This window comes from Peromyscus californicus, unplaced genomic scaffold, assembly GCF_007827085.1.
Source record: "Peromyscus californicus insignis strain IS unplaced genomic scaffold, ASM782708v3 Scaffold_4__1_contigs__length_199733344, whole genome shotgun sequence".
NCBI lineage: Eukaryota > Metazoa > Chordata > Mammalia > Rodentia > Cricetidae > Peromyscus > Peromyscus californicus.
Window position 1 is genome coordinate 127,897,237 of NW_026294562.1, and position 26,304 is coordinate 127,923,540.

Genomic DNA, 26,304 nt, shown 5'->3' on the forward strand with positions numbered 1-26,304 from the left:
CCAGGTCACTATTGCATCTTCCTAGGGCAAACCTTAGTATGAACTCCAGCACATATGCCCATCAACACGGGCAGATTTTCACTGTTTCTGGGGAGGACAGACACCATTTGGGTTTTCTCAGACCCTGGGGGGTTGAGACGTGGGACCTCATTCATCATTCCCAGCGCTGTTGTTGCAGGGTGGGAAACCATCCATCCAGATGGCAGAGAAAGCAGTGGCTCTAAGAGGCCGCTGTTTGATGAATGTCTTCATGCCTAATTAAGGCTTTCCTTCCAGAATGGAACAGAGACGTTTATTGATGCCAGTCAGATGGGACTCCAGACATGAATGCTACCTCATAAATGACCTTAACAGCATCTCCAATGACACGAACACCCCACCCCACCCACCATCTCTCACCAGCCCTCTGGATATCATCTTTGCCATCTCCATCCCCATACTTTCACCTCCCTTCTCCTGCTACTCTTCTCAAACATTCTGGGGAAGGGTGTGGAGAGGGGTCATATAGGTCTGTTTCCTGAATGTGGAAGTGGCCACCCTCTGAGGTAATCGCTAATGGTTCTGTCTCCAGTGAAACCATCCCCTGGCTGAGTGTCAGCTCTTATTCTTGGGTTCCTGAACCCTAACCCAGGTATTGTGAGACGGCAGTGAGGAAAGGGGGAGGCAAAGCACTTAATACCATCCCTCATGGAGGCAAAGAACAAATGACTTCTGTTCTGGTGGTGGGCTGCTCACAACAATGGGAGGTTTCCATGGTTACCATCTAGCGTCAGTATAGGTTGCCTTTGGGCATTATAGAAATAGTTGGGTTTTCATTCTCAGCAGTCCAGGTGGTGGGGGAATCTTCTTCACACATGGTGCATATACAGCCCCTAGGCAGGGTCTGTCTAGTCATTCCAGTTGCCTTTGACCAAAGCCCAGGAGAATCACCCAACCAGGACACTAAAGGGCCTTTGTGGCCTGTCCCATCTTCCCCGCCATTTCCTGAGCCATTACACTTTCCCATGCAAGAAGACTAGCAGGGAAATGGGCCTTCCAAAGGGGCCTCCAAGAACTGTCAAGAAAGGTCCAAATGTTCTATCCAAGAAGACAGCTTCAAATAATAAAGAGGCTTCTACGGAGCTGATGCCGGACCAGCTAGGAGCCGTCAGTTCTCAGGCAATTGTTGGAAAACGAAGACCCAGGAAGTAGGAAAATTAGCCTTAGTATGCCAGTCACACAGAGGCATGAAGGGTCTCAGACAACAAACTGAGGTGAGTCAAGGCTGGTGCAAGAAAACATCCTCCAGTGTGGCTCCATTTGCTTAGACAAGGTTGTAACAGTGAGGCTGCTGAACAGTTGGTGAAGGGCTCACTGGTCATCAGGATTAGGCCCCTGCGAGTTAGGGAAGACATGACTCCTTTGTGGCATTATTGTGAAAATACAAATCAAGAACAGGCTAGATACAGAAATGGGTTGAGGAACAGTAGGAAAGCCCAGTGCCGTGGAGCAAAGCTCTGATGGTCAACCTTCCAGCAACACCCAATCATGCCCTTGCCCTGGTCATGCCTACCAGGCTCTCTTCCATCCTGGGAAGAAAATCTCAAGCCCTGTACCACAACTCTTAAGCTCTCCTACCTCTGACTTACCATTCTGGACACCTAGCCTTTATTTTCCTGTAACTTTTCTGAATTGTTCTGGTCTCAGGGCTTTTGTGGCTGCTATTCTCTCTGCTTGGAAAGCTGATTCATCTCCACCTTTGGCCTCCTCCTCGTCTTTAATTGGATGTCACATGCTGGGGAGTCCTGGTCCTTCTCAGCTAATCCCGTTCAATTACATATCATATTGTCCTAGTAGGTGGCCTTCAAAAACTACAGAAATTCTACCTATATCCCCATGAGACACATGCCAATACCTCCTGAAATCACAGCGAGTATCAAAGCCCAAGTGCACTGGTTTTTCTATACATGTCAACCTATGATAAACATTAATTTATAAATTACACATAATAAGAAATAAACAACAACTAAACATAAAATAGGACAATTATAAGTCAATTGTTCCCTTGTTTATTGCCTGCAACTCTTCTCAAATGTCCTGGGGTGTGTATGGAGAGGGGTCATATAGGTCTGTTTCCTGAATGTGGAAGTGGCCACCCTCTGACATAGTAGCTAATGTCTCTGTCTCCGGGGTAACCATTCCCCGGGCTCTCAAGAGCCGCAGGCAAGCATTGAATTTCTCACAAATGAGGTTTTCTCCCCTCAGGCCCTAAGCTGTGGTTTGAACATTTCTAGAAGGTTCCATGGAGCACTCAGGTGCTCCCTGACTCTCACCAGGAACCACTACCCAGAGCCACTTCCTGAACTCTTGTGACCTCTTCTATGGCATCCCCTTGGATCCTGGCTTGAGGTCCTTCCTTTATTTCTTGTTACTGAGGTTTTCCTTTGTTGGTTTCAGGTTCGACTGTATTTTGTGTGGTCATTTGATGATGCTTGGATTTTTTTTTTTTTTAATGTGTATGGGTATTTTGTCTTCATGTATGTCTGTGCAGCTTGTATGTGCCTGGTGCCTGAGGAGGACAGAAGAGGTGGAGTTACAGATGGTTATGAGTTACAATTTGGGTGCTACAAATTAAGCCTAGGTCCTTCAGAAGAGCAGCCAGTTATCTGAACCACTGAGCCATCCCTCCAGCCCCTGCTGCGTGAGCTAACATGTGCTTACAGTGGGAAGAGAGGACTGACATGTTGCCTGCCTCCCTGTGAGGACAGGGGTCTTGACTGGCATGTTCACTGAGGTATCTCTAGCTGCTAGAACTATGCTTGGCACATAGTGAGTGCTTCACAGACTCCTGTTGTATGAACAAAATTACACAAAAGCAAAATGTGAAATATTGATGTGAAAGTTCTTTGAAAAAAGATATGGACCCAACTGATCCTTGGAATAGGGGGAAAGGAAGCCTACGTCTTAGTCAGGGTTTCTATGGTTGCAAAGAGACACCATGACCACTGCAACTCTTATAAAGGAATACTGGGGCTGGCTTATAGTTCAGAGGTTTAGTGGCAGCGTGCAGGCAGACATGGGGCTGGAGAAGGAGTTGAGAATTCTGCATCTTTCTCTGAAGGCAAAAGAAGCAGTCTGTGTGCTACTCTGAGCATAGCTTGAGCAGAGAAGACCTCAAAGCCCACCCCCATGGTGACATACTTCCTCCAACAAGGCCACACCTACTCCTACAAAGCCACACCTCCTTTCAACCCACCACACCTACTTTTAGAAACATGCCAGAACTTCCCCCAAGAGGAGAAGTAATTACTCCCACTTTCTCACAAAACACCAAAAGTTGGGCTGAACAGTCATTAAGTGGCTAAATTGCTTTCCTTGCAGACACAGGACCAGAGTCTGATTGTCAGGATCCATGATAAAAAAAAAAAAAAAAAACAGGTATGTGGTATGTACTTGTAATGCCTATACTGGAGGGACAGCAATGAGTGAACCCCAAAAGCTCACTAGCCAACCATCCTAGCCTAATCAGCCAGCTCTGGGCCAATGAAGATCCTGTCTCCAAAAAAAAAAAAAAGAAAGAAAGGGCACGGTGCCTAAAGAATGACACCTAAGGTTCTCTTCTGGCCCCCACATATATTTGTACACAATGCGTGTGTACCCTCACACACATGTGCAAGCACACAAACATGAGCTTATATATATATGCACACCAAACAAACAAACAAAAACCCCAAAAGTTTATTTGGGCTCACAATTTCCAGTTTCAGTCTATGGAAACCTGACCAAATCATTGTTGGGCCTAACAAAAAAAAGAACACTGTGAGACATGGCAGAGGAAAACCACTCATTCGCGGTGGACAGTAGCAGGGGCAGAGCTAGCATTCCACATCCATTCAAGAGCACACCCCCAATGACCTAACTCCCTCCCACTAAGCCCCATCTCCTGAAGGTTCTACCACCTCCCCAAAGTGCCATAGGCTGCTAACCGAGCCTTTAATACCTGGGCCTTGGGGACATTTAAGACCCAAATCATAGAACTTCCTACAATATTCAACCATGTCAACAGCTCTGTGTGCTGTAATTGGATTGGATTACCAAGGTCTCAGAAAAATGTGTCCAAGATGCCAAAGTTCATGAGCAGGAGCGCATAGTCTGAGAACAACGCCAACCCCATTCACACCATCTGCCAACACTGTTCACACCACCTGCCAACACTGTTCACATCAGCCCACCCACAGCCATCGAAGGCCACGTAATTATATCACCTCTCAAACATCTGGTCATTACATGAATCTATACCAGAAGGAGAGGAAGATGGGACTCTACCACTCAGTCCCCACCCCCTAGGCTCTGTTCTGCTTTGGTTCTTCCCACTAGTGCAATGGGTATAGATTCAGAACACACACGTACAGCAATGTGTGTTAAAGTGTTTTCTAGGCAGGATCCTGGCTCCAGCACTGCCACCATCATCTATTCTGATATCCAGGGCCCTACTGGGGTGCCAAATACTTTATATAGCCCTCAGCAAGCTAGGAGGCAGAAGGGATGTTTGGGTGTTTGAACCATGGGAGGGGGCACCGGAGAGTTCCTCTGTAGTGTTTCTGTGATGGAAATGCCTGGAGAAGGAAGAGGCTTTCCTCTTGCTTGTTTTGCATGGACACATCCTTGACCCATAGCGGATGTTCTGGGTAGCTCGTGTGTGTACAGATGATTCAATTAGGAGAGCGCTAAGAGAGGCACAGAAAGAGAAGCGTCTTCTGACAGTGTGTCAGGACTGATAACCAGTGCATGTCTGCCTCAAATAGTATCTGAGGCACACAGAGGAGTGCTGGAGGGTGACTGGAAACTGAAGGAACAGCCAGGGACCAGGAGTGGGTGACCGTTATTGTGTGCTGACTAGATGATGTGACCCGTAGGCTAACTATGATTTCTCAGAACGACCTCTTTTATGTATCTTGTTCTTTTTCCAGTTCCACTGACAAGACCCACACCCTAGGAAGAGGCTGGACTATAGTTTAAATCCAAGTTCTCATTATCCCAGAGTGGTGCAGGAAGCCCCTAAGCTTCACCAGGGCCCCAGGGCTGCATTAGCCTTGGCCATGGAGTGATACAGCTGGTTCCCAAAGTCCTGTTCCCAACCCAGGCTCAGCTTCCAGCCCCTCCTACTCCTGGCTGCTGAGCCAGACCCACCAAGTAGAGATGCTCATTAGTACAGTATCAGTGACAGACTCTAGCTGCATTGTGGCTGCAGCTGCTGCCTTTTGAGCTTGGCTGGAAGTTGAGCATCATCTTCCCGTCTTCCTCCATGGACAATGGCCATTTGGCTCAGGGTCTGGGCATAAGATGAGGAAGGGGCAGGCAAGCTGCAGAGTAGGGATATGTGGAAGTATTCTCTGATCCCACCAGCCTGGAAACAAGCCCCAGAACCAGCACGACAGGAGTCAGGTAACAGGGAAAATAGGCCGATGTCCCTATCAGGACTCTTGCTCCAATAGCATGCCTCAAAACTAGATATTTCCCAGGCCAGATCCCAGCAAGGAAGGGGTCTTCTCCAGCCCTCCTTCGCAGCACCGTGGAAAGTGGGGGATCTCATGAGGGTCAAGGGTGGGTGCAGCCTCTCCCTTCTGGTTCTGCTACCTTATCAGTCAAGTGAAAATAAGAAAATCTGCCTAGCTCAATCAGTTTGGGAACTGTACCAGAGCAGGACCCCTTCATTCTTCATTCATAATCTCAACCACTTTCATGCTGCTATCACAGAGTACCTGAGACTAGATGTATAAAGAAGAGATTTTTTTGTTTTTTTTTTTTTTTTAGCCCCTATAGTTCTGGAGCCTAGGAAGCCGAAGGTGCAAGTATTCAAGAGTCTAGAAAGGACCCTTCTGTCATGTTGTCCTCAGCAGAGGATGGAAGGGCAAAAAGATGTCAGCAGACAAGAACAGTTGGGGCTGTTTTCATAACAAAAATATTTTTTTGTATAACTCACCCACTTCCATTGTATCGACATTCACCCTCACAAAGGACACAGTGTGGTATAATGACCGCTTACTAGACCTCACTTCCCAGTACTGCTTCTCTAGGAACTAGGTTCCAACATACAAACTATGGAGCACACATTCAAGCCATAGGACCCACTGAAGGCATTACATACACGAGAACTCACTTCTACACACACACACACACACACACACACACACACACACACATCCCGCACACACCCCCCACTCCTCTCTCAGGTCACAGGAGAGAGTGGTGCTCTGTGCTCCCCCAAATCCACCTGCCTGTCCTCTCCACTGTGGCTGAGGCCAGAGAGGAGGGCTTGACATGCAGCGTTTGCACAGTGGTGAAGGAAGAATAAAGTGGATGAATGGAGTCTGCCCAGGTTCCTGGAATCTCAAAAGATGGGCTCCCTGAGCCTCAGTTGCCATGCGGGAACAAAGTAGACGTAATTATCCATCACCATCTCCTGACAGCTGTGGTTAGGACCACCGTACTCTATCAGATGACAGCTCTCATCTCACAGCAGCACCCCTGGCGGTCGAGAAAGGGTTCATTTTTTCCCAAATGGCGTTGTGACCCTTCAGCGCTCTCACTGACTGTGACAGACACTTGGACTGGTTTGGCTCTTTCCCCCACCAGCCCTCTGAGGTCATTCTATTTAACTTCATTGCATGAATGACGGTCAAGGCATGTGATTTGTCATATGATTAGTAAGTGGCAGAGTGGGGATCAAACTCCGTTTGAAATTTCCTCCTAGGAATGCATGTGATAAGACAGTGAATGGGAAGAATATCTGAAGGAAGGAAGGAAAGAAGGGAGGGAGGGAGGGAGGAAGGGAGGAAGGGAGGGAGGGAGGGAGGGAGGGAGGGAGGGAGGGAGGGAGAGGGAAGAAGGAAGAAATCAGAGGGTCAGAGATCACAGGTTACATAGGTGGAGGATACAGAAAAGAATACAGTATAATAGTACATAATGGCACGTACATATGAAGATGTCATAACAAGACATGTTACTTTGTGTGCTGATCTCTGCCTCCCTGATATGCCTGGCAGCTGAAACCCACTCATGCCTTCCTCTCTGTTTCAGTCAGTTCGGGTGTGTTAAAACAAATATACAAATAAAGCAAATGTCCAGGCTTAACACCTGGAACAACACTGACTCCTCGAGGTTCCAGAGACTAGAAAGCCTCAAGTCAGGACACAAGCAGATCCAGCACCTGTTGTTTGTAGATGGTTATCTGTTGTGTTTGGAACTTAAATGCCCCCTAAAAGCTTGTATAGTGAAGGCTTGGTCTCTGGTACAGCACGATTCAGTGGTGAGGCTTCTGGATCATGAAGACTGGCCTGGGGAATGGGTTAATTGTTTGTGGATTTGGGGCTTAATGGTCTGTGGTGGTTTGAACAAAAATGGCCCCCATAGGCTCATATATTTATATTTGAATACTTGGACCCCATTGGTGAAACTATTTGAGAAGGATTAGGAGGTATGACCTTGTTAGATGTGTGTGTCAAAAGCCCACACCATTCCCAATTAATGTCTCTGTCTCTGACTCTCTCTCTGTCTCTGTCTCTCTGTCTCTCTGTCTCTCTCTGTCTCTCTTTCTCTCTCTCTGCCTTCTGCTTGTGGATCAGACGTAAGCTCTGAGCTACTGCTCCAGCACGATGCCTGCTTGCCTTTTGCCATGCTATGCACCATGATGGCCACGGACACTAGCCCTCTGAAACTGTGAACCCTTAAATTAGATTTTTTTTATTACTATTATCATTATTATTTATAAGTTGTCTAGGTCATGGTGTTTGGTCACAGCAATAGAAAAGTAACTAAGATGTGGGCTATTGAGAGATGGTGGAAACTTTAGGTGATGGGGTCTAATTAGAGGAAGTAGGGCATTAGGGTATGCCCTTGAAGGATGGATCTTTTCCCCAGCCTCTTCCTCTCTTTCTCTTCTAGCTTACTGGCCCCTGTGAAATGGTCCTTCCTCTAACATATTCTCCCAACATCACAAGGTTCTGCCTCGCAGTAGGCTGCAAAGCAACTAAGCCAGCTATGTTCTGAAACCTTGAAATCATAAGCCAAAAATAGGCCTTTTCTCCTCAAAGTTGATTTACCTCAAGTCTTTTGCCATAGCAGTGGAAAGCTGACTAACATACCACTCAATTATAACCTTACATAACAGAGAGAAAATTGAGAAAAACTGGATTTCATGTGTCATTTTATAAAGACACTAATCTCATTAGAAAAGCTATACTCTTGTGATGTAATTACCTTCCAATGGCCCTACCTCCTGATCCAACTGTACTGAAATAGTTCAATGTGTAAGTTTTAATAGGACAGAACTGTTCCAGATAGGAATCTCTTTAGCCATTCATTCAAGGAAGTAGATGGCCACTGGATGGCATGGCATATAACATTGGGTCCTAGCTTTTGCAAGGGTCACAGTCTGGTAGCTGCAGTAGGTGAGGTGTATATGACAGGAAAAGCAGATACATGTGCAGCACTGACCGAGACATTGGGGAGAGAGCCAGAGAGGGAGAATGCCCAAGGAAAGGATTGACTCCGTGTACCCTTGAAGACAGCTCTCCTCTCCTCTGGAGACACATGGTCCATGAAGGAAGAGAGAAGGCTGTGGCAATCTGATCTCCACACCACACCCCTACAATCTGGTACCCTTCCAGATATGGGACTCTGGACTAACCACTAATATTGGTGAACCACACAGGGAAAGGTGGGGTCTCTATGTGCTCCAGAATATTGACTTTGGTTCATCCAACTTTGCAGACCTCAATGAAAGGCAGCAATGAACTAAGGCTATCTTTGAGGAGCATCAACACATAGCTCCAGCCTCAGAAAGGCTTGAATCTAATGGGAGAACCATGATACACAAAGAATGGCAGAACAAAATAAAAAGGAAATGTCAGTCTAAGCAACTAGGAATATTCAGTGAGGGATTCAGGGAAGAGATGGCAGATGTGCTAGGCCTGGAAGACGAAGTGGAACCTTGCTTGTTGGACCTTGACTCTCCAGCCTGCTCCCTTTGGGAAGGCTCTATCCTCCATAGCAGCAGTAATGGACAAGAAAATCAATCAAGCAGCCAACTATCACACTGAAGCTAATCCCTACCCATTTTCAAAAGCCACCAAGGGAGTTAGCCCCGCTACCACCTATATAGTCTCTCCTACTGATCTTCCTGATGCTCCAGCTGAGGTCACAGCACTGGATTCATATGACCTTTGATCTGTGGAGAATGATCTCAGTTATTCCAAAATGGAAAGACAGACAGGTACTTATGTCACATGCATGAGATCACCACATTTTCCTCTGAACCTCTCTCCTGCCCTTGTCCTCCTCCTAACACACCTTTCCTCCAGGAATAACCAGAGCAGCTGTAATGCTGCACATTCCCTTCCCTTCCTCGGTTTGCTTGCAGCTCTTCCTGAGGCATCAGTCTCCAGGCCTGTCTTTCAGGCAGCTTTCCAGGACTGTGTAGTCTGTCAGCTGCATCATTCTTGATGCACACATCAGTTCTTCTTGCTCTCCTCCTGGAAGATGCAAGTTATTTGGTCTTCTCATGGGAGTCAACTGTACAGACAGGGAAACCTGGAGGGGAAAGGAACAGGTGCTCCATACATTTCTAAGAAGGACCCTGCACTTTTCCTAACCGTAGTAACTGGTACAGGGTGGGTGGGGCCTGCTCAGGGAGACTTTGGCTGCATTCTCCACAATCATTGGGCACCCTTGCTCTTGGATCCCCTTGCCTGTGGCTGTGCTCTGTGGCTCCCTCCATTCCCATCCTTTTTTCTAGTCCTCATTGATCAGGACTCACTTTCCAGGTTCATCTAAGAATTTTTTTTTTATTCTAACCACATGACAGACAAAATTATGACCACACAGAAGTAGAGACAGCATTATACTTTTGAAAATCCCTTAAAGAGTTATGATGCATGTTTGTTACTTATCCTAGCGTGTATGATTCCTTCAAAACAACAGATTATCTCATCAACTCTACCCAACAGTAGAGAGTTGAAGTTAGAGAAAGATTAAAACCTTAAGTGGACGCCTGCAGTCTGGCATGGGAATCCAAGGTCATGAATAAAAGACACACAAAAAGTCAGGCCCAGCCCAGCAACAAGTTCCTCTGTCTGTCTCAGGTAGTCCTCTAGTCTTTCTGAGCTCTGAACCCACTCTTTCCCGTTCCTTAGCCGCCGCCTCAGTATAGCTAGTCTTCAGACATCAGGTCACCACGGTCTGCTCCCCCTCCACTTTATTTGACGTTTCCTGTCCTAACTTGCGTCTTCTCTGGAAACTTCTCTTCCATGTGCAGCACAGTGGGCCAGAGATGGCAGGTCTTTCTTTGGCTCATCTCAGGTATCACCAAAGCATTTTCTTCCTGGGCAGCCCAAGGATAGGAATACCCTGGGTCCCACCTCCCCGTTCCTTCATCTTTAACCAGTGTTAGTGCAGAGGAAGGACTTCAAATCTCGAGGAAAGTGACAGCTCAGACATGAGAAACTACCCCGAAGCACTTCACATAGACGTCGAGTCTCTCTATCCCTATTCAAGCGGCCATCAACAGACAACGGAAGAGACACTTTCCTGTCACTACATGAAGTCCCTCCATAGCTATTCCCTTATTGAACTGATCTTGTAAAAAAATAAGACAACAGGCTGTGTCTCAAATAAAGCTTTGTGTTTTCCCTAAACCTGCATAAAAGAACACAGTAACGGCGGGGCTCATAGGCAGAAGCACACAGACAATCACAATGATGAACATAGAAAAATTACAGGCTTTCTATACAGGATAGGGTCTAAGACCCCCTCCAAGGAGTGCCTCAGAATCCGCACAGGAAGAGGGTCTCCACCCTCCTCTGCAGACAAGGGGGAGGAAAACCATACAATTTATCAAAGTCCAAAAAGGCTAGTTGAATAGGGTTCAGGTAACATTCATTCAGGAGGGTCAAGATGTTTATCCAGTACACAGTAAAGATCTATCATTTCATTGTAGCTATAATTTGTGTGTGTGTTAGTCTAGCGCAGAGGACGATCCCTATTTCAATCACTTTTTCTCATGTGCATTCATATTAAGAGTTTTTTTTTTCTGTTTGGATTATACTTTCCTTTTTTTCAATTTATTCTACTCAGGATCATTCTGCTGTCAAGAATCCCTTGTCCAGTGCTGAAAAGAAATGAGGAAGGTGTGTAATCTTACCTCTTCACCCGATGCCCATCGCTTCCCCTCCTTCCCTCCTCTGGCTCTCCTAGCTAAAGCTAAGTCTTTATAAGGTCATGTAGGAGATAGAGATGTGTTAGTCTCAGCCTTCTAGAAACGTCCACAGATGTCCAGAAGTGACTGCCAAAGAGAGCAGATTTGCCATGGTCTTTGTTAAATGATGAATGTGTCTCACCCATGCCTAGTGGGAGGCAAACTGGACAGGGAAGAGTGTCTGCGGAGGAAAGCCGTGGCCTCATAGATGTCTGGAGGATTAACAGTACCATTCATCTCCTCTTCTGGCTTGGAGGGAGGGTAAACTGACCTTCCTCTGACCTGTGGAGCAGGACCCACTGCCTCATGTCGTCAGTCATGATCACACCGAGATAGCTGGAGTCTCTAGGATATGTGGTGTCTCATAAGAACAAGGGCACAACTCTAATTCTCCTTGACAGTGGAGATGAATGGTGTGTGACAGGCTTCTGAGTGAGAGCTTCCTCTCTTAAAGTAAGAGACACATGACGGGAGCAAATGCAACATGGTCCAGTTAAACGTAAGTGTAGCTTGAGGATGGCTCCGTGGTGAAGAACTCTTATTGCTCTTCTAGAGGACCCAAGTTCAATTCCCTGCACCCTGTCCAGCCACTCACAACTGCCTGTAATTGCAGCTCTAGGGCCCTCTTCGGCCTTTGTAGGCACTTGCCCAGATGTTGCAGACACACAAATGTACACATAATTAAACATTTAAATAAAAAATTTTAAAGGAATGAGGGGCAGGAGAGAGAGTTCTATAGGTAAAGTACTTAGCTCCTAAATGTGGGGTCTCCAGTTCAATCCCTAACACCACCTCGCTCAAGGGGAAAAAAAAAACCAGGTGTGGTGACTCATGCTTGTGATTTCAGCATGTGGGGTGGAAACTGGCCAGCCTACCATACTCAGTGAGCTCCAGGCTAGTAAGAGGGGTGAATGGCTCCTGAGAAACAACACCTGAGTCCGTCCTTCATCTTCCACGTGCATGTGCACACTTGCACATGTGTAACCCTATATACATATACATACACACACAAGCACACATCTGAACGTGCACATGTATGAACACACACGGAAAAGGGGGAAGACTGAGGGGAAACATGCTGCCTAGCAGCAGGATTAAAGGACCCGAGAGAAGTCAGTGAGTTTGCATAGTAGTCATCAGGAATGATGGGAAGATGCTAGAGGAGTAAAGGGGCAACGTTTGCTTATGCTTTTAACCTTCTCTCTCCCAACACGGGTACTAACACAGTGCACCCCTGGGGTTTCTCCCACATGAGAGACCAGGCCACACTTCTCCATAGACCAAATGGTGCCTTTGAAAGCAGGACAGTTTTAAAGAGCATGCATCATGGGAGGGATCATGCAACATGCATCATGTAGCCTTTAGGAGCTGGGTCACAAAGAGGAGCGCTATCTGCTTTTGTCTCAGTAATGGTCTTTGCTAATCCTGACAGAGAATTTTGAGAGTTGTATGACTTCCACTCTGAAACTAACATCATGTGTCGCATGGAAATCGCAAGCCAGACTCCAATCTTTAGCTCCTAGTTGTGCTAGAGGAAAGAAACTGGTCTGATGGTATAGAGGGGAAGAAATTCTAGCCCATGGTTCCTCTTCATGGCACTGGGAAACTGCCACCAAGACTGAGCTCACATGGGGATGGGATATTGTCAAATGTTCACTTGTAAATGTGTGTGGGGGATAGGCCCAAGGTGCCTAAGAACTTAATTATTAATAAATTAGAGGGACTGGAAATATGACCTAGTCAATAGGGTGCTTGCTTTGCATGCATGAAACTCTGGATTCAATCCCCAGACCTGCAGAAGGACAGAAAGAAAAGGAGAGGGGGTATTGGGTAACTAAGGCTGACTACCCTTCTGAACACTGTATCAAGGTCTCAAAGCCCAAGCACAGAGCATTCTGTTTCCCTTCCCTTTAGAAGATACAAAAACAGTGGTCCATTTACACCAGAGACAAAAAAAAAAAACTATAAAAGCCTACTTCAGGCTACAACCTCAACAAACTGTCCAAGAGTACCCCTGAGGCCCCCCAAGTCTTCCTTCATTCTGTCCTATTCTCCTAGCAAAATAATACCTAAGCTACAGTGTGTTTCCGGATGTTGAGTCTTTTATAATCCCGCATGTTTTAACTAGATATTACATAAACTCACGAAACAATAAGAGACACTGCCTCTTCTAGAAGCCGTGGTCTGAAGGTCCATAACAGAACAGTCTCTGGTCCTGAGGGTATGTTTGGTGGATCAAGCTTTGTTCTGGACACTCAATGGTTCTGCTCTACCAAGCTTCCTTGAACTACTCATAATCTGCCACATACAAAAAAAAAAAAAAAAGCCCTAAGCTAACAAATGTGTTTACCATGTTTGCCAAAGAAAAAACACACAAGGTGAATTACAATGTCCTTTTTCTTCTCCCAAATGATAGTTGGGCAAAAGTATCCCAGATTCCACTAAAAACAGCTTGGAGTGATGATATGTATGTAAGAGTCCAAGTATGGTAATTCAATAAGACACTTTCAACACTGTGGGAATAAAGTCTCTGTCTAAAGAAAGAGAAAGAAAAGGTCGGCAAGCATCCATTCACCCCTGCTCCCCACCCCCAGGAACCCCATTACAATGGTTTTTAAGTGGCACAAATCCAATGGCACATAAGGAATGGGAGAGGAAACAGGAAGAGGCATTTGGAAGTTAAGAAGCACATAGAGGAGTGAGCACTGACTTGTGAACACTGGAGCTGGCACCAGGAAAGATGCTACCAGGTGCTCGTGAATGTGGGAGTGAAGAGGAGGCTGAGAATGAGAAAACCAGTTTAAGAACTTTAAAGGAACAATTCGATCGTCAGACCGCCTCCCCTCTGGAAAACTGGAGGATGTCTTCTCATGTTCAGAACTCTGGAGAGGGTAAAAACAAAGAACTCTAGACCCCAGGAGCAGGGACACCATCAGTAACAAGGTACCCAGTGCCCGCATGTATACTACATACTGGAATACTTCCCATCACCCCCAACTTTGGCCTCCTTCCCCATCTTAGCTTCCAGAGCATTGACTGCCTGGATTCCGTCTCTAGCTAAGAGATGAGAAGAGACTCCTTCTGAGACTGGCCAGCTGACGAGGAAAGCCACAGGAAGCTACCAGCTTTAGAACCAGACGGGTGGGTGGACATTGTCTTAGTCAGTGTTCTATTGCTGTGAAGAGACTCCATGACCTTGGCAACTCTTATAAAAAGAAAGCATTTAACTGGGGCTTACTTACAGTTTCAGAGGTTTAGTTTAGTATCCTCATGGTGGGGGGCACGGCTGCATTCAGGCAGATGTGACAGCTAAGGGTTCTGCCTCCAGATTCACAGGCAGAAGGAAGAGAGACACAGGGCCTGGCATGGGCTTTGGAAATCTCAAAGCCCACCCCCAGTGACACACCTCTTCCAACAAGGCCACACCCACTCCAATAAGGCTACACCTCCTAATCCTTTCAAATAGTGCCACTCCTTACACATTCAAATATATGAGCCTATGGGGGCATTCTTATTCAAACCACAAAAGACACAAAGCCTATGGTCCAGAGCTTATGGCAAAGATGTCTTGGATTGACAAGCATTCCTTCTGCTCTCCCTCCCCTTCCAGCACATGCACCATAACCAGCTGTAAGTGGGAGAGATGTCACCCAAGACTGAAGCATGGAAGATCCACCAATCATCTGGAACCCTGTTCCACAACCGAGGGCCCAGAGAGACTGTATGATCCAAATAAAACAGCCATGATGATGGAAACTCCGTGGACCCAAAAGCCCCTGAGGGTGAACAGAGTTTAGTCACTGGATATGTTATATGAGAAATTATGTTGCATGAAGGACAATTGCAAAACTTCAGCCTCCATTCTCTTGATTAGGTCAAAAATACACATATATACACACAGCGGGCTGGTGGCTTTTTGTCAACGAGACACAAACTAGCCTCAACAGGACTAAGTCGTTGCCTCCATCAGACTGGCCTATGGGCACGTCTGGGGGGCATTTTCTTGATTAGTGATTGATGTGGAAGTTAGTCACTGTGGTATCATTCCTGGGCAGGTGGTCCTGGGTTGTATAAGAAAGCAGGCTGAGCAAGCCATGGGGAGCAAGCCATGGAGATCAAGCCATGGGGAGCAGGCCATGGAGATCAAGCCATGGAGAACAAGCCATGGAGCAGTCTTCCTCCATGATCAGTTCCTGCTTCCAGGTCCCTGCCCTGCCTCCAGGTGCCTACCTTGGCTTCCCTTGTTGAGGGACTGTGATTGTGATATGTAAGCCAAATAAACTGTTTCTTCCACAAATTGCTTTTACCCACGGTCTTTACCATGAAAAAGCAAACTAGGACACACACACACACACACACACACCCATTCATACATGTCCACATCTACACACATGCACACATAGACACATACACAAAAACACATGCACACACATACACACACACACGCGCGCGCGCGCACACACACACACACACACACACACACACACACACACACACACACAGGTCTCAATCACCACATTGGTCCCTAGTATAAAATATGAACATTTGAAGATCCCAGCATCGGAGGGATCCTTTCCTACGCACAGAGGAGACTAGCAGCAAACGGCAGCTTGTGGGGCCAGTGACCCAGCCAGAGAAACCAAACCACTGAGGCAGGAGACATTTCACTCTAGAAACCAGACCACGCATGCTACATGAGAGAGAACTATCCAGAGATTCATGGGGCGGGGAGAACAGCTCTTAGAATTTAAAATATGATTGCAAAAAATAAAAATTCAGTGAAACAGGCATTGAGAAATTCTCCCAGAAAATAAAGCAAAAAGATCAAAATGAGGGGAAAAGGACATGAAACCGGAAAATTGGAGGCTTGATACAAGTGGCCAGTCATCCAAATAATTATCTCCATTGTCTTTGGAGAAAACTGAAGGCAAATGAAAGTTATGAGATACATAACTCAATATCATTTTGAGACTAGAAGAAAGTTTTATACTTTAACAAAGGCTCACCAAAGGGATTAACACATACTTCTTCTCTTGTGTGAACTTTTCTGGGATGTGCGGACAAATGTTTATTCGCTCCAATCGGGGCACCTATGACAGACCAAACAAACAGATCCATCCAAGTCTAGCTTCGTGAACCAAAAGGAGGCTCACTCCCACAGCGTGGATGAGGGGTCACTTAGAGGAGGCTCACTCCCACAGCGTGGGTGAGGGTCACTTACAGGAGGCTCACTCTCACAGCGTGGGTGAGGGTCACTTAGAGGAGCACGGATGTCCTGAAGAAGCAACCACATTGGGAACTTTCGCCCCAGCACCCACAGCTGTATGGATAGAGTATCCCCTTCAGTTAGCCTTCCACATGCTTTATACTCTGGCACTAGATCACACACTGCTTGGGTGGAACTAGATACAACCAGGACTGGAGGTGTAAGAAGAAGTGGCTGACCTCTCAGGCGAGGGTCTAACAGCCTCCACCCCCTCCTTCTATGGGAACATCAGGCTGATCCTGAGGGTGTTTGCAGTCAGGGCTGCTGAGGTGAAGGTCGTCACGGTTGTTGCACTCAGAGGACAGCATCCCACGTATCTGCTGTGTGTGCGTATTCCAGCAGTGATGTGAACCAACGCTCCACAAAAATCACTAAAAATCTCAATAAAACACTAGAAACACCTTCGTGCAAGCACTGTTGAGAGAGCAGTGAATGTCCCCCCCAAACGCCTCAACAAAAGCACTGGGGGGGGGGGAGAGCTAAACTGGCAGGCAGAAGTAAAGGCAGAAAGAGAGGGAGGTGAATTCAAGTTGCCTTCACCCCTGACGCTGTTTGTCATGCTAAGTGAAACCGAGCTTCGGTTTTCATGTGCAGACTAAGGTCACACCAGCAGGATCAGGGAAAGGCAGAAGGAAACCTACTCGACCTTGCCCTCAAGCCCAGGGTCTGCAGAGAGAGGCCCCGACACTCAGCGAAGCAAAGACAGATAAAAATCTGAAAGCCCTCTTTGAACCGCTGTGACCACGGCTGACCTTTGTAAGATGTTTAGCCCAGATGTGCACCACCTGGATAGTGTCCGAAAGAAACATCCAGCCACAGTGAAGTTGAAAGTGATCCCAGGCTGGCAGTCCCCTCCACGCCCCTGCCTCCAGCAACAGCCTAAGTAAATATTCTCCAAAGCAAGGCACTTTCATTCTTGTCTGGAATAAAAAAAAGACTCTCCACAAATAAGTTTTCCAGAAAATAAACAGAACACAGTCGAGAATAACCAAGCGGAGCTCACTCTGTCAGCGTGTGCACTGAGATGGGACCAGGCAGGGTGAAACATCTTAGCCTTTGCACTGATCGGTGAGACACACAGTTACACGCAGAGCCCTCCAGGGTACCTAATCAAGGGAAAGGAAACACGTGTTCCGACGATGAACTAGCACTAGAACGTTCGAATGTGCGTATTTAGCAGCTCTGATCCTAATAGCCCGAAGCTGGAAAACAATTCACGTCTTAATCAATAGGGGAGCGGGCAGGCAAATGATTAACTAGTACTACCATAGAAGGCTATTCTGCAATTAAAAAAGAATCAGTTCCCAAAGGTGAATAAATTTAGAGGTGTCCTTTCATATCCTCACTGCTTTCGAGTCGCTAGGGTTGGAGCTTGGTGGTGAAGCATTGGCCAGCATGTGAGCGCCTCTGGGTTTCAACCCTCACACCACAAACAAGCAAGCCTCCTGTGAGGAAGTGGAGAGAGAGAAGGGAGACTCAGCATTCCTCTCTCCTAAGTCCCTCTCTCCCTGCTCTCCATAGCCTCCCCCAAGCCCAGGTGTGGCAGATGGCTGCTCTGGCTGATCACTTACGGCTCCAGTGTAAGCCCTGAGGACCCAGAGCTAGCCCTCTAGACACTTTCCATAGGGGCTCATTACTTTTCCACCAGTACCTCTTGGCCAAACTCCCTTCCAAGACATCTCCAGGTCAATTCTCTTCCTTGGGTCCATTTGAGTCATGGGGAATTTCATAGCATTGCCTTCCAGCACCCCCAGTTCTCTGAACCCTGGTGCCGGAGAACCTCTGCCAAACCCAGATATGGCTCAGAACCCAGCATGATTGCTGTACCTCCAACTCCGGCCTCCTGTTCCCTACAGTGTGTGGATGGGGCTGAGGGGGGAATCACACCACACACAAACCTGCCTACCAACATATCCGTTGTCTCTTGAATTTCTAAACTCAATCTCTTTATACCCAACAGAGAGCTGGTAGGCTAAGAGTCAGGACCCTAGTGTTAGGCCAGGCTGTGCAAGTTCTGCACCGAAGTTTGGTTTCCGAGTGTGGAGTGTGAGAGCTCACAGTTGTTCTTTTGTCCTTGTATTTTGGCATCTCAGCTAAAAGAGACTCAGAGCATCCCCTTGCAACCTCCAGTCATAGATAACTACACGGGTAGCTGCTTGGAAACTCATTCAACACGGCTCAGATAATCTTGGAGGTCTAGATTTACTGGAACTCAGTCTCCAGGGTCCCAGATCACAGACATCTGGTAACTCCAGAGTCACAATTGGAGCTTATTGAGACATAAATACCGAGAAGATGGGGACTTCATCTTGGCAGTCCAAAACAAGGTGAAATTCTGTCGTCTGTTCCCTTCCCTCTGGTTTGCAATCACATCAAAATCAAAATTCCAGGTATGAAGCATCCGAGTTTCCGTGACATCCAGTGGTCTGCGGCTACTGCTAACTGTTCCCTTGCGAGGAAGTAAAACTTCATTGCCACAGGCAGGTGGATATGAGGTGCCTGCAGAGGCTTTTGTGGTGTACCAGCATGCCAGAGAGCTGAGGTCTGCTTCCTGAGTTAGTAATAGCGCACAGGTTCACGTGAACAAACTGAATCACAGTTACCAAATGCTGTTGCAGAGTGGGACATCTCAACCTAAATAAGTAGTAAGCATACCCACTGTCGGATCAGCATCTAATTCATGCCACCACCCTGACCACTGAGCATCCCTCAATGGTGTCGTACAGCATATGATGGGATGAGAGATAGGATCTGTAGCCATCGCCAGGTCATTCGAATCCCTTTATATGTGAGGAATGTCACACTGACATTTGTTCAAGGTCACAAAGCTATTTAATAATGGAAAAAAGGCCAGACTCTCAGTTGAGCACTCTTTCGCCACCTCATCCTGGACACATGGGAAAAGGAACCCTTGCTTCTCAATAACCTTTGGTCCACCTTTCCCTAGAAGACTCTCCAAAACCTGAAGCCTTTTTCTGGTTGTCAGTGAAGCCCAGATTCTATTTGACTCCTCTCTCCTGGAGAACAGTCCCTTTATCCCACCCTAAACTCCTCCCAGGAAACGTTAGATTACATACAAATGCTTTTGCATGGACCAGACCCATAATTCACTATTTCTAGGGTCTCCTGATGTTTGCAAAATTCTATGTATTGTGCTTTCACGCAAAAAGGCCTAACCTATCCTGGAAACATGAAAATAGAATCTTTCCAAGTGCCATATCATGGAAGCCCCAACTAGGACAAATGGATGTCTTTGAGTATAAAAGGGCAAGAGAAAACCAAACCCACCCCTTCCAGTGTTCAGCATATTTCTGGCTCCTTTCTGGATGAATGTGCCTACTTCTGTGCAGAATGGAAAGAGCTTGTGGGTTAGAGGTGACCGTGAATGTGAATGGGAAGAAACAGAGCTTTCTATCCCTGGATTGCATATTGCTGTTCCATATGGGGGTTGAGCCAAAACATATGGTATCCCATCTGCAAGACGGAGCTGGCTGGGTCTCATGAATGGCTTTTAATGCAAGTAGATTCAGCCTGATTTGGTCTGCCTCCAAAGGAAAAGAAAAGCCAGTGATTCAAATATTGTGTAAAACCATTGAAATTAATGGCACAAAACAAGACTCATCTGTATTCTGCCTAATTTAAAAGATGTCTGTGTGGTGTAAAGTAATGAATTAGTTATGGGGGTGTTTGGACTGAGCATCCGATAGCTCCTTCAGAGAACAAAATGCCTTTTTCCCACTTCTTTCAAGCCACTCTCTGTTAAGTTGTTTGGAACCATTCTCCCAGGAAATCCACTAGGCACTTTGGCTTCTCTAATGGGCCAGACTTCAAGAGATTCATAACACCAGGCACAGCTGCTCACTCCTTCATGCCCCACCCCATCAATGGTGGGAGAGGAAACCCAAGAAAGTGTTCTTTTTTTAAATTTACCTAATGGAGCCCTCTTGTGAGTGGGAAACCAGTTCATGCCCTAGCAGAAAACCATAAACCTCCAAGGACCCCTCGTCATCCACAGATCTTACCCTTCCCGAATGCAGTGAGGGAGTGAGCTGGGAGTTCATCTTTGAGTGACAGCACTGTGCTTCCATATAACACATTTCACTGAAAGGCCATGTGCAGCGCCAACTTAACAGGCCACTGAACTACACTGTGAACATAACTACACTCGCTAATGAGTGGTGATGAGCATGGCAGCTGTGGTAATTGAATGCAGTGAGACCCAGATCTACATTTGAAGTGTCCGATTCCATTCTTGCAATGTCCTTAGGAACTCAGCACCATGCACTCCACTTTATGGAAGAAGATGCTGAAATTCAAAGTCGTCAAAAATCACAGAGCTAGGCAGGATGTAAACTCTGATGAGCCTGCCCCAAAGCCCATGCTGGGATCGAAAGGAAAAGATGGCTCAGTTTCCCTGGTGCACACCCACCAGAACTGCCTCATTCCTCCTCAGGACAGGCTGGGCTGTTGTGAGATTTACTAGTGAGCCCATATGGGCCAGCAGAAAACAGTTACCCCAGTCTTACTCAAAGCAAAGGATGGGACTCCACCCCAAACCCAATGTCATTGGTCCCAACAGGACCAGAACTTCTCAAGAAGATGGTCTTCACACTGCATCCCTAATGGCTTGTGGTAGGACTCAGACCAGTATACCGATGTCCTAAAACCCCACACCAGGCCAGATTACACAGCACCCCAACCTGCCAATCTTCTCCGAAGGGCGGATGCTGCTGCTCCTTAGGTTCCGTCACTGGTTGTTTACTTGCATGGTGTTGAGACCTACTTCAGCAACCTGTTTCCACCAATGAAACTGGCAAACAGAAGCCCTCCCTGTGAAGGGGCCGCGATCTCCAGGATTCCTCCTCCTGAAAACAAACACTTAAGACTCTGAGGAAGTTCAGGACTCCTACCATCATTACCAGAAAGCCACTGTTTTAGAACCATGTTCACCTTGCATCTGAAAAGATTCCGGTAGACTCAGTCACGGCCACCTATTCCTCAGCTTCTTATGGGACAGCAGAGCTGTTTTGGAAAGCCACCGTGCCTGCTGTTAAAAATTACCTTCATAAGGGCACATGTTAAATCAAGCATAGCATCCAGGAGTGGAAGGGAGCTTCAGGCCTGCATCACTTCTAAGAGGCAGTGCTATTGGAACCTTTGGTCGGGCATGGTCTTTCTTCCACGGCAGACCACATGGTGTATGTAAGGCGGTTGTGCCTCACTTACTGCTGAATTTGAAGGAGGTCGTGGAAAGCTTTTTGTGTGCTGCTTTCTAGATGGGGTGGGAAAGTAGAAGGGTGTTGAAGGATGAGTTAGCATTCCAGTGTCCATTCTGAGTAAAATAATAAACCAGAGGGGCCGGAGAAATGGCTCAGTCAGTAAGTGCTTGTCACATGAGCATGCGGACGTCAGTTCAGACCGCCGGACATACAACTCAGAAATTACTTAAAGGTGGGCAAGGTGGTACAAGTCTGTAATTCTAGCACTGAGGGGTGAGGGTGAAGTCAAGGTTATTACTGGTATTCGCCAGCAAGCCAGTCTAAATCAGTGGTTCTCAGCCTGTGACCCTTTGAGGGTCACGAATCAGATATCCTGCATATCAGAATTTACATTATGATTCGTAACAGTAGATTACAGTTATGAAGTAGCAATGAAATAATATTATGGTTGAGGGTCACCACAACACGAGGAACTGTATTAAAGAGTCACAGCATCAGGAAGGTTGAGACCCACCAGGCTAGACGAATCAACAAGTCCCACACTGAATGAGAAACCGTCTCTCAAAAACACGAGGTGGAGAGCAATTAAGGTGGGGAGACACCTGACACCAACCTCTGCATGACGTGAACATAAACATGTGCACACGCATGGAATAGTGAACAAGCCATGAGAGCTGAGCATGATGGTGCAGGCCTGTAACCCAGCACGCAGGAGGCTGAGGCAGGAGGATGACAAGTTTGAAGCTAGCCTGAGCTGCACAGTGAGACCCTGCCTCAGAAATTCCAAAAGGAAAAACAAAGAATGAACTGGATTCCTTGGGAAAGTGAACCAGGGATATTCTTATATTCTTGGCTAGAAAACTCTGTGTGTGTGTGTGTGTGTGTGTGTGTGTGTGTGTGTGTGTGTGTGTGTGTGTTCTTTCTTCATTTTGTCACTCGGTATGAGGCTTAGCACAATTTATTTCAGGTTCCCCTGTATCAGATCACGTGTGTCACAGTTCTCCATGGAGGAGTAATTTGTCAGTGACTGACCCAGCAAGTGCCAATGTGGGCGAGTCTCTTAGGCATAGATGTAACAGTAAAGAAGCAATGTGATGTAGGAGATACAGTACCAGGCTGATCCCAGCAAGAGGGCCTGGCTGCCCACGCTCAGAGCCATCTCTTTCTTTTAAAAGAAAATTTGCTTCAGAAAGCCCACATCTGTGGCAATTTACCCTATGCTGAGACACTGACCATGGTCTGCTTACCCTTCCAGGGATGAGAGGCCAAACAGTATCCTCTGATACTTGTTTCTTCTGGTCACACTCTGCCCCTGCCCCATCCAAGTCTGTACCCTCCCCCAAATCCCTAGCTAAGACAAGCTTCTCCCCACTTCTCCAATGTCCAATTTACAAATAAGCCCAGGGCTCCACCTCCTGAAGAAAAGGACTTTATTGTAATATGTGCAGCAGGCATGAATCATAGTCCTCGATGTCCTGTGCCAGTCCCAAAGATTGCCTCATTGCATCAGAAGTCAAGTTTATTTCAGTGTGAGGCCATCATTTCACTGTAAGAATATAAAAGTCCAACTGAGTCAGTGCAGAATTCTTCCACCTCCTCAGGGATGTGCCCAATCATAGGGACTACATGATGCCAGTGTGTAGTAGTGGGGATACCATCTTGTCCTTGAAGCCAACCATCAACCCAGGCATGCACATAAACACACATACTAAAATAAAACCAAATCTTTTCTAAGCTGCTAGCTGCCTGGGATTCCTGGCCCTCCTGAAAATGCAGTCAGAGCCAGGCAAGCTTTGCCAGGTGCTGTGGGTTGAAACCGTTCATGGCCGCTGCAGGATCGGGATGACCTCGGGCATGCAGCAGCCATAGCAGGAGTTATCAGGGATTTAGACTGTTCACATCTCTTAAAAACCTGGTGCCACACTAGAGGACCCAGCAGCCCAGGTGATGAACTGACTTCCACTCAGTTTCAGGAAGGTGGTCCAAGCTTAGGCCAGCTGTAAACAAGGAAGTTATGGTCATGGTAGGGATAGCCAGGGCCCCACCCTAGTATGCAAAATGAGAGTTGGAAAGGGGACATGAATGTCCATGTACATGCATTTGTACCTGCATGCACATACACACACACACACACACACACACACACACACACACACACACACACACACACACACACATTGCATAGTAGTGCTGCCCTTCTCTGAGTGTTTAGCCACCTGTCTTCTGAGAAACCCCGAATCCTTGCCCCTGGTACCTTCCTCTCCACATACACAGGACAGGCACTCCAAGGCGCTTGGGGTCCCTCTGTCAACTTGGGGAGTTGGAGTATGGCTGCTGTCACTGATAAGGCATTTTTCTGTTTCAGTCGTGACCTCCCAGGTGTGAGTGTTAAAAACTCATACAGGAGAACCACCTCGCAGGGCCCCGGAGAGAAGGGGGAAGCTGGCCAGAGTCGTGCAGAGAGTGGGTTTGGGGGGCAGTCTAGGTTCAGATGGCAGCTGTGACTCAGAATCTAGCAGTATGATCCACACTGCTCAGAAGGTCCCTCTGGTCTGTGTACGTGAAGAGATGCCTTGTGATGGCCAGTCTTCACTGTCAATTTGACTGATTTAGATTCACCTAGAGGATAGATACATCTACAGGCATGTCTAAGGTGGCATTTCCAGAGAGGTTAACTGAAAAGGAATGACCCATCATGGATGTGGGCGGTACCATTCCCATGAGCAGGGGTCCTAGACTGAATACAAAGGAGGGTATCAGATGAACATCAGTGTTCTCTCTCTCTCTCTCTCTCTCTCTCTCTCTCTCTCTCTCTCTCTCCTTCCTGACTATGGACACAATGTGACCAACAACCATAAGCCCCTGCTGGTATGCCTTCCTGCCCTAGTTGGCTGAATCCCTTTTGAAACAAGGAACCACAAGTATCTTTCTTCTCTTAAGCTGCTTTTGTGGGGTATTTCATCATCACAATGAGAAAAGTAACTAATATATGTCCATGGGGACTGGAGAGGGAGGTTTGTATGAATTGCTCGTTTATGTAAAACCCTTCGTGAAGTGTCCAGCACACAGTGAGAGCTAAGAGCTCAGAGAACCCAGCTACTTGTGTCTTTACAACCAACAGCCCCACCCTGCCCCCTTATTTTGTCCCTGCCAAGGCAAGCAAAGCCAAGGAGCAACCCCCTCACCCTCCCTCTTCTCTGAGGAGAGACTTAGCTGCCATACTCATATTCCCAGGGATGTGTTGTTTCTGACCTAACACAATGGTCCTCAAAGTGTCCAGGATCTGTGGAGTTGAAGAGAGAGGGGTCAGGAGAGGAGTGACAACCTGAGATGAGCACTTGGACACACTTCTCATTCTTCTTAACCAGTGGCTGCTTCACTCTGCAAGAGTGGCATGTTCTGGGTCACTTGGGTAAGCATCAGAGGCCCCTCTACCTAGCAAAACCTCTTCCCTACCCGCCCCATACTCCTTTTCTCTGTGTGACAGCCTGAAGGTCAGACCTCCCCTCCATTCAAAGCAGACTTGGGATCTCTGCCTACAGAGGTCAAGGCCACTGACATGCCCAGAGATTTGTGGAGGCACCCACCCATTCCACAAGTGACCTTATCTCTGATATCCAGTGTTCCCTTTTCCCTAGACTGGCTGTTGCTGGCAGACTGAGAGCCCAGTCCCTTCTGCAGGCTCTGTGGGTGCAGGATGTTTCTCACCTTCCCCTCTATTCTAGCCAGGGATAAACACAAAACAATCTCATGGAAGTTACCAGCAACCGCTGGGTCCTCCCACTCCCCTTCCAGGCCAAGGAGCAGTAGTCTGATGGAGATTATCTGCTCGGATTTAATGAGAGTCACTGTGAAAACTGCATTCTGAGAAAATGGAAAACATCACATCAAAATGAAGATGGAGAAGAAAAGAAGACCCCTCCAATTAGTGTCTCTAACACGGCCTCATTATGCACCTGATCCTGACGCTTGTTAGTGCTACTGGATTGGAACTGTAAAAGTGTCTTTTGAACGGCTGATTGACATTTGCCATAGCCACACCCTCCCATTCTCTTACCCCCTAAAATCTAAGTACTTACCATGACAACTGAGATTAGGAAGAAGGAATCAAGAGGGGCAACCAGTCAACTCCAGGCAAAGGACAGACCGGCCCCAGAGTGGGAGCCAGGAGGAGGACAGGGCCGCTGAACATTATTGCTCCTTGTGAATGGCCCTCCTCTTCCACAAAGGGTGTGATTTCCTTTTTAGGGAACATTTAATAAGATACAGAAGCCAGATTTGGTTGGGCTGAATGCGAATTGCCATGGCAACCTGCCTTTGGAGGTTACCCAAGTCAGGTAGTGACAGCAAAGCTGAGACAAAGGTCACCCCTACTGAGAAAGATGGCCATTGATAAAGCATTTTAACAAGACCCAGCGGAGCTGGTATTTGAAAGCTGCCTTCCGAGGATCAACTAGGTGCTAGGCCTAAGAGACAAAAAACATCAAGGAGAGAGTGGGGGTCCAGCAGGGGATCCCACCAGAACCTGGGGCAGCCTGGAACTGTCAAGAACCTCGCCCTCCACCAAACTCTCAGAAAGGAAGCCA

The 26,304-nt window shown here is 47.1% G+C and overlaps 1 protein-coding gene and 1 long non-coding RNA gene across 2 annotated transcripts in view; one reads left to right on the top strand and one right to left on the bottom strand.

Annotated features, from left to right (window-relative positions):
* Positions 1 to 15,345, top strand: part of St8sia2 (ST8 alpha-N-acetyl-neuraminide alpha-2,8-sialyltransferase 2) — an 89,167-nt gene extending 73,822 nt beyond the window's left edge. Inside the window, exon 6 of the mRNA XM_052712110.1 lies at positions 14,844 to 15,345. Within this exon, the coding sequence (XP_052568070.1) occupies positions 14,844 to 15,030 (187 nt within the window). The 3' untranslated portion in view covers positions 15,031 to 15,345. The remainder of the gene's footprint in view (positions 1 to 14,843) is intronic.
* Positions 15,346 to 23,131: 7,786 nt separating this feature from the next.
* LOC128094048 (uncharacterized) lies at positions 23,132 to 25,935 on the bottom strand. Its single transcript, XR_008212830.1, has 3 exons — positions 25,798 to 25,935; positions 24,971 to 25,099; positions 23,132 to 23,715 (listed from the first exon to the last, which is right to left on the bottom strand). It is a non-coding gene; the product is annotated as an uncharacterized LOC128094048 (long non-coding RNA).
* Positions 25,936 to 26,304: the final 369 nt, after the last annotated feature.